At 35.0% G+C, this 11,670-nt stretch overlaps 2 protein-coding genes across 3 annotated transcripts; both read right to left on the bottom strand.

The window, feature by feature from the left end:
* Positions 1-347: 347 nt before the first annotated feature.
* On the bottom strand, positions 348-6,045 carry LOC104095039 (probable prolyl 4-hydroxylase 9). Of its 2 annotated transcripts, XM_009601083.4 has the most exons (9): positions 5,724-6,045; positions 5,517-5,633; positions 4,459-4,616; positions 3,657-3,759; positions 2,452-2,547; positions 1,790-1,855; positions 1,583-1,702; positions 751-867; positions 348-550 (listed from the first exon to the last, which is right to left on the bottom strand). In XM_009601083.4, exons 1-8 carry the CDS (start codon positions 5,844-5,846, stop codon positions 781-783), a joined length of 870 nt encoding a protein of 289 aa, XP_009599378.1. In that variant the 5' UTR covers positions 5,847-6,045; the 3' UTR covers positions 348-550; positions 751-780. The 2 variants fall into 2 exon arrangements, with proteins under 2 accessions (XP_009599378.1, XP_009599377.1); XM_009601082.4 differs by lacking the exon at positions 348-550 and having other exon boundaries at positions 574-867.
* Positions 6,046-10,227: 4,182 nt separating this feature from the next.
* On the bottom strand, positions 10,228-10,692 carry LOC138905390 (uncharacterized mitochondrial protein AtMg00810-like). The gene has a single exon (XM_070193912.1). It carries the CDS (start codon positions 10,690-10,692, stop codon positions 10,228-10,230), a length of 465 nt encoding a protein of 154 aa, XP_070050013.1.
* Between the last annotated feature and the right edge of the window lie 978 nt (positions 10,693-11,670).

Genomic DNA, 11,670 nt, shown 5'->3' with positions numbered 1-11,670 from the left:
CTGACGTAGTGGGCGTTTGGACACAAGAATTATGAAATTCCAAAAAAGAAGTGATTTTTTTTTTCAAATGAAAATGATCTTTAAAAATTTGAGTTGTGTTTGGACATGAATAAAATTTGGAGTTATTTTTGAAGTAAAAATTTTGAAAAATAATTTTTTAGAGTTTTTTAAACTTTTCGAAAAATTTCGAAATTCATTTTCAAGTGAAATTTGAAAATTTCACGGCCAAAAGCTGATTCCGAAAAAAAAAATCTTTTTGAAAAAAAGTAAAAAAAGAATTATGGCCAAATGGGCTCTTAGTGTGGCAATTTAGTCCACGTGTCAGATATTTGGAGAGGGGGCACCGGTTGAGACTAATGTGGTAAAACAATCTAATAACAAGATCGTTTTTACGGGAACATTTAATAAGACGCTTGATTTGAATTAAGCAATTACAGGCATTACACCTTCCTATGATTAGGGAATGCCCTGGAACCTCTATTTACAGGCATTACACCAATTAAAGTCCTTGTTCTCCCAAAAAGCCTCATTAATGATTCTCAGTAACTTGCTGCAGGGTAAGAGCAAAGGTGATTAGCAGAATATGTGGTTAATGTAAGATGTGACTACAATTAGACTTTCTTACTGTTTGTGGGGGGTTTGAAGTCGCAGTACAATATGAAGGGACAACTGATACTGAGCTATATTAACACCTCTATAAATATATTTACTGCATAATTGGTTTCAAACTCCTAGTAAATATTAAATTACCAAAGAATATTGTGGACTACACGTCCTTGTTTATTCATCAAGTTCCTGATCCCTGATCCACTTTGTGGCAACCCATTTTTCGCCTCTGATTACTGGACAGCTCCCGTGAAGAGATGTCTGCATTAGAGATTTAGAAATGTGAAAAATCGCAAAGATCACATGAGCAGGATGACATAATATTGGTAATCAATATTCTGCTTTATAAACCAGTAGTAGCCACAGAGGGGGAAGAACGCAAGCAACAAAAGATGAAGCAGTAAAGGAGTAACAGAAAATTTAACAGTAATAACAACATTATAACCTTTATTCTCAATATCCATGCAATGTGGCAATAGCTACTATAGGCTCCCATTCCACTGATTAACCACAGTAATACAAATGTAGTAGGATTGATCAAGAATGGTTCTCGCAGAAAGGAAATAGGAACACACAGAGAAACAAAAAGAACAGAAGCTGAAGCAATATAGAGATGTATCTTGAAGATGTAGGCAATTCTTAACCTTTTTTCATCTTTTCATTTTGTTGGGAACTCCCTAATAAAAAATACAAAGAATGACATATTCTTACATGGATGCTGTATGAAGCTGTAAGGGTGCACAAAGTTTGCCTTGTATCCCATCTAACCTATTGCTTATAATCTCCTTTGTAGCAATTTATCATAACTGCATCTTATATCCAGTCTATAACTCTATATATACTATCTGATATCCCAACAATTGCCATAAACAAGTAAAAGGCGAAAAATTGTTCACTGTGCTTATTGCACAGCTGTGTATATTGTTATGAAGAAAATACAAATGGGATAACAATGAAATCCAAAAGAATAACTCACCGGATCAATTGTACCATTTGGAAACAGTGAGTAGAACAGTAGTCCATCCCCTCTACGCGGCTTCACTTTCAAACCAATACACTTGCGGAAGTCATAATTAGCATCCATGTTCTGCCCATTCTGTAAATTAACCAAGGACTAATTTATCCAGCAGGACAGGGAGAAAAGTAACAGTGGTCCAAGATGATGAAACAACGGTGAACTCACCTCGAAAGGAAACATGGTTTCTCCACCTTCTTCCACATCAGATAAATACAATAAAAAGGATGCAACCTAAATGAAATTCATTTTAGTCAGGACACATGAAAGTAATCACTACTCAAAATTTAACTGCAACTGTACTATATTACAATCAGACATGTTAACGTTCATAAGCTTTGCAGAGGCTAAGGTAAACTTGCTCTAAACACTTTTGGGTCTATCTAGAGTATACTTCATTCAATCTGGGATAAAGCTGTGTTGTTTGGAATTCTCTCTCATGTGACATTTTGCTATAGAGAGTTCCACAGAACTGCATAGAATGAATGCTGTCTGCAGCTAGTGGTGATCCAAATAACAGACCATGGTGATTCCATGCAAGGAAATGAAATCATTGCAATCAATCAGCAAATTTGTGCCATAGGAACGATAACTTCAAACACTTTACTTTTTTTCTTTTTCTTCTTCCATATTTCATATTTTTGGGGGAGAGGGAATTGGGAGAAACATGCATATGAAAACAAGACCAACTTATCCAAATAACCAAACGCTAATAATTAATGCACCACTCATGATGCTAGTTTCTGTAGGACTAATTGAGCTACTAGACAATTCACAAGTCAATTGGAAAAGTTAACAGCAACAATTCATTGAAAGTAGTTCGTACATACCCTTTGGCTCTTCTGAGGACCATATTGAGAAGGATCAAATGCATCATAATGTGAATGATAACTCTGGCCGATTTCATACCGCAACACATTAAATGCCTAAAAAACGCAGAGGAGAACCGATTCAAGTTAAACAGCAATTATGTTCACAGTTCACCATACTTAAGTGTTCTCATGAACAGAAGAATCAGTCAGAATTAGTAAAAGCAATTAAGAGAAAGTTCAGACACAAAAGGTTAGCAGCCTAACTAGCTATCAATTATCGGATGCATAGGCTACATATAGATGCATTATATGCATCATTACATTTAACTCAAAATCCAAGGGAAATTGAACAAGTATTCTAGGAACACAGCACAAGAACACCATCAGTTTCAGATAATACTCAAAACCCAGATTTTCCTCATTATAAATTAAAGCATACAACAGCGAGAGATGCTCAGTTGATTATAACTTTTGGACACATTGAGTCTCTGACTTTCCTGTTAAAATGCACACCTTGATCTGTTGTCTCATTTTGTCATCGAATAAGTCTCTTGTTAGAATACTTAAAGACCACACCATGTGACAGCTGGCTAGTTGATCTAGAAGTGAAAACAAGCCGTCAACTACATTGAATGAGCTTTTCTGCACGAGTAAACTTGGAAACAGAAGAGAGCCCAATAGGAATATACATATTATTTTTCACTCATTTCGAACTAAATTGGCACCTTTCTCAAAAATTCATATTAGTAAAGATATTTATCAGTACACCAAAGGACTTGTCCTCTTCAGTATTGATCACCTTTTGGAAGGACGCATTACATTGTGGAGACTTACAAACTTTAATAAATAGGTGTTCCAGCATTTTACAAATGTACTATCAGCTATGTTGCTCAGATCCTGCAAAATGCAGCTGCACCCCATATCTAATCCTCCGAAAATGCATTATTTTTGGAGGATCTAACACACATCCCACGACTTTTTTGGAGGATCAGAGCAGCATAGACTTTCAGAGCTTGAATCAACTTAGTTTTCAAGAAAATAGAAGGTGCGGGAGAGGGAAGGAAATGAAGAAGCTCTGGAAAAGGATTCGCCACCAATGGTACTGCTATTATGTCCTCAGCTAGAATCCAATTTCAAATGTATGGACGCAAAGATAAAACTGATATACAGTGAGAAGCGCTTCATGCATTATATTTAGGATGCGTGCTTTAAATGAATTTTACCTCTCCATGTGTCCTGGGGATCATAGTCGCCCTTGCAATTTTTTCCTCAATGAGGTCCAAAATTCCAGTTTTGTCTTCAGATGAACTGATAAACATGCCAGAACTGGGGAAAAGGAAAGAAGTGTAAAGTTCATGCAAGATTTGTAACTTGTCAAAACCAAAAGAGGTGGAAAATTCCAGTTTTGTCTATAAAATAGTTCTTTCAAAAAAAAGATCAAAGAAACTCTAAAAAAATGATCAGGAATGGAAAACAAGACACATGGCCAGTTCAAATACCATGAACAACTTTGTCTTCGATAAAAGTATAAAATGTATATGCACACACCCAATTCATGGTGACCTACCAGAAATGGATATTACGAAAATATGTTTTAAGTTGATTAAGAGTTAGAGCCCGTTTAGATGGGCTTATTTTAAGTGACTTTTAAGCATAAGCCATAAGTTAGGAATTCTAGTTTTTGGCTTGTTTTTGTCATTTTAGCTTAAAAACAAGTGCTTAAAAGCACTTCTTTACTTTATCCAAACACTACAAAATAGCTTAAAAGCTATTTTGGCTTAAAAACACTTAAAATAAGCCAATCCAAACAGGCTCATAATCTAAGACATTTTCAACTAACTCTTGGAAAGAGTAAAAAGATCAAAGATGCATTTATGATTAAAAGAACGGAAATTTCAATCAAGACATTGTAATGACTTGAACCTTAATAAAATTCTTGGATAGTGTTAAAGATGGGGTCAATTGTTTTGGGACATGGGAGAAGCAAAATAGAAGGTCATTCACAACCCCCAGAGTAGTGTTTACCTTGTTCTAATTCCTTTGGTATTCTCTGCTGTTTCTCCTTTGCGGAGAGCCAAAGCTGATGGTTTCAGCTCCGCCTTTGCCATCTTAATAATGCCTTGGCATTGTTCTTCAGTTGCGAAATTGGGAAAGTATACTGCACGCGGGAACCAGCTTAAGACCTATCCAAAAGATTGAAATCAGCGTCATAAAATACACCAAAACAAATGAATACAAATGTGGATCAAAGATACAGACTTATATAGTAACAAGTTCACCATAAATTACAGATTTCTAAATTTACTAGCTTAGGGATAAAATCAGGATGCTAACATGGTCATTTACAGCTACAGCTATTATGCGAATAGACTTAAATACATGCCTAATACTGCTGCTTCCTTCTCCTATCAACACCCCCAACCCACCTCCAATCGGTGGTAGCAAATACAACAACAACAACAACAACAACCCAGTATAATCTCACTAGTGGAGTCTGGGGAGGGTAGTGTGTACGCAGACCTTACCCCTACCATGAGGTAGAGAGGCTATTTCCAATTGACCATCCTTTCCTCCAAGAACTCCCCACCATGCTCTTGGGGTGACTCGAACTCACAACCTCTTAGTTGGAAGTGGAGGTTACTTACCATCAGAGCAACCCCTCCAATCGGTGGTAGCAAATGGGAATCATAAATAAATAATAAAATAGTAGACTGGATATGTTGTTGTTGTTAGATGAGGTAGCAGAAGAAGAGTAGAAATTAGGGGATGGGTATTTATTCTTAGTCTTACTTAATTACCCATTTATGTTACTGATCAAGAAACAAAACACCAATTGACGTTACTTCAGCTGTAACAAAAAGGGGTGTCTTTGCATCAAAGGCAACAAGCTCAAGTAATGCTAATGTTGATTCATCAAATAGTTCAAAATCCAACCTTTTGAACTATGTAAACAAATAGTAATAATTTTGGAGCACTAATGGTTTTTAAAAAAAAATCCTGAAATCGACTAAAAATCGAACCAGGGCTAATCAGCAAAGAGAAAAGAAATCCCAAATTTGAGAGTTGAAACGACAGAAAATGACCTGAAAGGAGATGGAAGTGAGGGAATGTTCTCCAGTCTCGCCATTGGGCAAAGCATCAAATTCTTCCACAGATTCAAGCACCCTCGACCTCGGTCGTACACTATCTACTTGTACATCCTAATCGCACCCAAACACTTTGATCAGTACATGTATAGAATAGAAAAATCCATCAGTTACGAACTAAAAATTTACTAATAGGAAGTCTACCTGCTGAGAGATGAGAGTAGAACCGAATAAACCGACGAGGAAGAAGAAAAGACAAAGGAGAAAAACCGAAGGTAACCCTAAGCTCCACCATCTTTGTCCCAGTAATTTGCCTCTGCTCTTCATGTTTTTCCGCTGATGAAGAAAATCAATTGACTATAAGAGACTTTAGTTTTCTTAACTGATAATTTCTTTGTGCTATTTAATAACAGCCCAAATACAGAGAGGGAAAAAAAAGACGGGGTGGTGTGAAGAAAGAGTGTGTGTTTGCATATGTACGATCTTTGACTTCCGCCCGCGGCGGGAATTCTTTTCTCTCTTTTCTTCTTTTTTAGTTTTAGCTGAAATTGGTCATGTCATGTCATTTCCTGTTTACTAGTAATAGACTCCAGCCTACTAGTAACCTGGAAACTAATTGCAAATAAATATTATATTGAGTAGAAAAGAAATTGGATTATTACCTGATAAAATCAGAGAAACTACATTGGACATGTGAAAAAAATTACATCATAAGGGGACGTTGGATAATTTTTAAACTGTTTTAAGTTAATTACTCAGGACCCGGGCTCTATATAGCTGATTGAATAAAAAAAGTTCAAAAATTATTTTCTTTTAAAAACTTAAGTAGGCGTTTGGATATAAAAATTACTCATAATTTTTGAAAAAAGTATTATTGGAGTTAAGTTGAAAAATGGTATTTGAAATTTGAAACTATGTCTGGACATGCATTTTACTTGAAAATATGTTGCAGTTTTGTGAGTGAGGAAAAATTTCTGAAAATTTTGGAAAAGTGATTTTGAAAAACTCATTTTCGAAAAATGTCAAAAACTTACAAATTTTTAGGGATAAACACATTTTTTTAAAAAGTTTGAAAAAAAGGAAATTTTTATTATGGACAAAGGAAAAAATCTCTCAAATTTCCGAACCAAAATATAGTGCAGATCGTGGTGGATTTTTTTGTCTAATTTGCCAAGGATATATCATATATTAGTAACTTAGTTTCGTGTAGGAAAGCAACATGGTTGAAGATCCGATAAGAAGTCTAAAACTATGTAGTAAGTTAGTAAGTAGAGTCCAACTGGATATATACCTTTCCGCATCATTTTCATCAAATTAATAGATGTATGACTTGTATTTTTTATATATATTTTTTCATTTAAAATAATTAATTAATATATATTCTTGCACAATTAATTACTTAATCATAATAAATAAATATAATTATATATAAATATTGAGTGCGACTAAAATTTTATGATTGACTTAAGATATGGGATAATAAGTTGAGCCAAAAAAATATTTTTATTTATATATACTATATTTTGACTCTTCTTCATTTTTTTGCATGCATATTTTTTTTTGAAAAACTATCCGTTATGTTCATTTATAAGTAACACATTATAAAAATTTGTCAATTCATAAAATATTATTATTATTAGCCAATTAGCTATTTGTAGCAAAAAAAAGGTCAAATTTTTGCTTTGTTTTGAGCGGGTGTTAATAAAATAAATTGGGTACATCTTAAGAAGCTTGAATTTTAATTTTGGGATGATTTGATAGAGTTTTGAGATTGTTTGAATTGAAAATTTGAAGTAGAAAACCAACATGAAAAAATGATACGTGTATCACACTGTGTATCACATAAAATTGTATCAAATGTGTATCACGTGTATATCCATGTATACTTGTGTGTGAGATACATACGCAGTGCATGTTTAATACATATGTCGCAGAAAAAAATTTTAAACTCGATTTTAACTACGAATTTTGATACCAAATCAGTCCAAATCACTTCCAATCATCCTCAAATTTTGTATATTGACTCATCTATATGTTTCAATGAATTTCAATCATACCCATTGAAAAAGATCCCTTTTTAGCTTAAATTTTTGGAATCTTATATATATATATCTTTTTTTGTATTTCATCACCTTATTTGCTATGAAATTTCCTTTCCGTTTTGCATCGAATGTTGTTGATCACACTTAAAAATATGGAAGGAGATGTTTGCGTGTAATTCTTGGAGAGAAAGAACCTTATTTATTTGGGTTTTCAGTTTTTATACGTATTTGGCTAGTTTTGATAAATTTATGATTAATGACTAGATATGGTAAATTGAGACTTATTTGGGATATTTTTGTAAAATTTCCTTCTTTTAAAAAAAATATATTTTGGTATTTCTTAGTAAAATCTCTGGGCTGCCACAGGCCATGTGTCGCACGGGCAGGTGGAGTCCACTCAATGGTACGCCAAAACAAAAGCGCACTTATGAAATTGTCCTATCCACAAATTAATTTAATAAATTCCCCTCATAAGTCATGTACTCTCACATAAAAAGCAGAGAAGAAACACTTTCAGAAAACTAAGAGGGTAACACTTGTCTTGTTATATGGTAATTTTACTTCAAATTTTTTGCTCTTCGTGAATCACTGTTTGCAATCTAAATCTTACTCAGATCATTTATTGACACATTACGTTTAATAACATCTAATCTGTGCTACCTAACCTTTATATTACAAGTAAAGAAATCAACTATGCGACTTATGTTTTGATGGAAATATCTTGCCTGTTCTTTATCAAACATTTTTACCCAGGATAGAGACATATGGCGTATGTTCATTTCAAAGAAAAAAGTTGAAGGAATCTTCCTTTTCGTACTGCTACAAGAATTAGCCAATTTAGGACCGTTAAAAAGGAATAAAAAGGGGACAAATGTGTCTATTTTTCTTGCATTAGAAGTACGAAAACGTGAGAAAATGTAAACAAATCAACTGTGTCATAGAGGAAGAAAGCAAAAAAAAAAAAAAAAGGTATCAAGAGGACAGAAAGCAGATCTTACATGATTTTGTTACTTATTTCCCTAATGTGTAATAATCATCCTCGTGCCAGTAAGATAATTCTTTCCAATATAAGACTTATTAGTCCCAAATTAATCCATTTTAGGCAAAAACAAATGTGCCATTTATGGCTCCTCTGCAGATTTTATTTATGGCTCACGAAGTCATGATCGCCAACAACTGTATTACTAGTAGATTATACTCTCTCCAATTCATTTTAAATGTCCTTTTTAGTCAAACAAATTTGATCCAAAATAAGTGTTAGAATAAGAAAGGTATTAATTAATGACTTTTTTAGCCTGAAATTAGTTTGAGGGTTGAAGATTACAAATGTCCACTTTTTGCATACTTTTGTTAAGGGGTATACGTTAAAATAGTCCACCCCTTATATGTTAAAGACCATTTTGATCATTTTCTCTATATATCTCAATCGATCGACCAACCAGCTTCAATTTTGTTTCAAGATCAAGTTTTAAATGAACCTCATGTTGATTAGAATTAAAAAATAAACATCTTGCACATTCAACTTCTAAGAGATTCATTTTCGATTAAAAAGCAAACCCATTTACCCTTCATCATTTCTTTCGCCATTCTATTAGCTTTCTCAATATTTTCTTCACAACGACAACTTTCATTTATTGTAAAATGGGTATCATTCTTCTTTCCATGATTATCATATGGCATTGAAAAGTTCTCTACATGTATTTGTAGTTATTCTATGAGCTCTAATGCGAGAAAAGAGTGACCTGAAAACTTAAAACTTTGACCACTGGAGCTCGTAACTTGACCATTGGAGCTCGTCGGACTTCAGAGCAGCAGCGAGGAACTATCAAGAAAAAGAGAAGGAAAAAACAGAAGGGGATAGGAAAAGTTCTAACATACTACAGTTATGTATCTGTTAAGAAAATGGTTTAAATACGGAGTAATTATGAAAATTTGATTATGTATCTGTCCTACGCGTGCGTACGCTTAGCTTTTCAACCAAATGTTGGCGGTAAATGCTTATCATCTTGACATTAAGGTAGCGTTTGTATTAAGTTCCATGGAAGAAGACATGAATGGGGAATTGAGATGTGAGGCATTACAGAGAACTCCATTTCTCCATTATCGACTGGAAAATAAGAAGCTAAGAAGAGAGTGAAAGTTCATTACACTAGATACATCTAACTATCACTATTAATACAGCTAATTGGTTAAGTTAGTTGCTAACTTCCATCTTGTACACTTTGACCCCTAAGCTTTCTGTACATATATACTATACACTAACCCGACTCAATACTCCCCCTCAAGCTGGAGGGTAGAAAAATATTCTTCACTCCAAGATTGCAAAGCAAATGATGGTGCTATGTTCGGCCAAGTCCCTTAGTTAGTAAATCTGCTATCTGCTCCTTAGTGTTCACATGTACGATCTCTATGATACCAGCCTTTATCTTCTCTCTGATGAAATGACAATCAATGTCAATGCGTTTTGTGCGTTCATGAAAAATGGAATTTGCTGCAATTTGGATTGCTGCCTTGCTGTCACAAAACAGAGCAATACGTAATTGCAGCTTGACATCTAATTCACCAAACAGACCAATGAGCCAGGCAATCTCAGCTGCAGTTGAAGCCATGCTTCTAAACTCAGCTTCAGTTGAACTCCTTGCCATTGTTTCTTGCTTCTTTGATTTCTAAGAAATCAAAGCATTACCATAGAACACCGAGTAACCAGTGATTGACCTTATAGTTTGAAGGCATGCTCCCCAATCAGCATCACAGTATATCTTCAAAGTGACATCACTAGATGAAGGCAACAACAATACTTGCCCTGGTGCACTTTTGACATATCTGATAACTCTCCTTGCTGTATCTAGGTGAGATTGCTTTGGAGAATGCATATATTTACTAAAGATCTGTACATCAAAAGATATATCCGGCCTACTCATTGTTAAATATAGTAACCTTCCCACTAATCTTTGAAATTCACTAGCATCCTTCAAGAGAGGATCTTGGGCAGTATCTATTGAAGAGGGTATCAATTTGTCAAAATCCACAGAAGTCAATTTTTGATTTACTTCTAATGGTGTGCTAGCAGGTTTGGCTCCTGCTAATCCAAGTTCTAAAATTAGCTCTAAAGCATATTTACGTTGGCTCATGTATATGCCTTTGTTAGATCTAGCAAATTCAATCCCAAGAAAGAATTTTAACTATACTAAGTCCTTCATTTTAAAGAACTGCTGCAAGTTGTCCCTTGTCCTGTTGATTTCTGTAATGTTGTTTCCAGTGACTATCAAATCATCCACATAAACTAGCACTAGAAAAATGTAAGCATCAATCTTTCTGGTAAATAGAGAGTAATCATAGTGACTTTGGGAGAACCCCATGGTCTGTAGTGCCACAAATAGCTTGATGTTCCGTTGTCGGGATGCCTGCTTGAGGCCATATAAGGACTTATGTAGTCTGCATACAAGGTACTCCCCCTGCTTGCCAGTTCTCTTAGAGAAACCTGGAGGGACAAGTATGTAAACGTCCTCAATTAAGTCGCCTTGCAAGAAGGCATTGTAAACATGCATATGATAGAGAGGCTAATAAGAGAAAACTGCTACTTCTATGATTGATCTGCCTCTCATCATTTTGGCAACAAGTGAGAAAGTATCAGTGTAATCAAGACCCTTCTTCTGTGTGTAACCTTTGCCCACAAGTCGAGCTTTGTACCTCTCAACCTCACCTGAAGCCTGATATATAATTCTGAATACCCACTTACACCCTATAGGTTGCTTCTCGTCTAGGGGGTAGAGGTACTAGGCTCTAAGTGTGGTTATCCTCCAAGGCTTGAATTTTTTGTTGCATAGAATCAACCCATTTAGGATCCTTAACAGCCTCAACAAAGGATCTTGGTTCTGTCTCAGAAGAATAAGTAGCCAAACATTTGGAGTAGTGAGGCTTCAGGTGAAGATAGTTGATAGAATTAGAAATGGGATAGGCACGGACACCTTTGCTCTTCTGGGAACTCTCATAATCTTGCATCCAAATTGGGGGCCTGGAGATTCTAAAGGTCCTGCGAGGCTCAAAATTGTTCAAGGTGTCACCATTTTGAAATGGTGGTGACTATGTGGTAGTTGCAGGATCAACAA

Source organism: Nicotiana tomentosiformis, chromosome 2 (genome assembly GCF_000390325.3).
Source record: "Nicotiana tomentosiformis chromosome 2, ASM39032v3, whole genome shotgun sequence".
Taxonomy (NCBI): Eukaryota; Viridiplantae; Streptophyta; class Magnoliopsida; order Solanales; family Solanaceae; genus Nicotiana; species Nicotiana tomentosiformis.
This window is presented reverse-complemented; position numbering and strand designations above follow the sequence as displayed.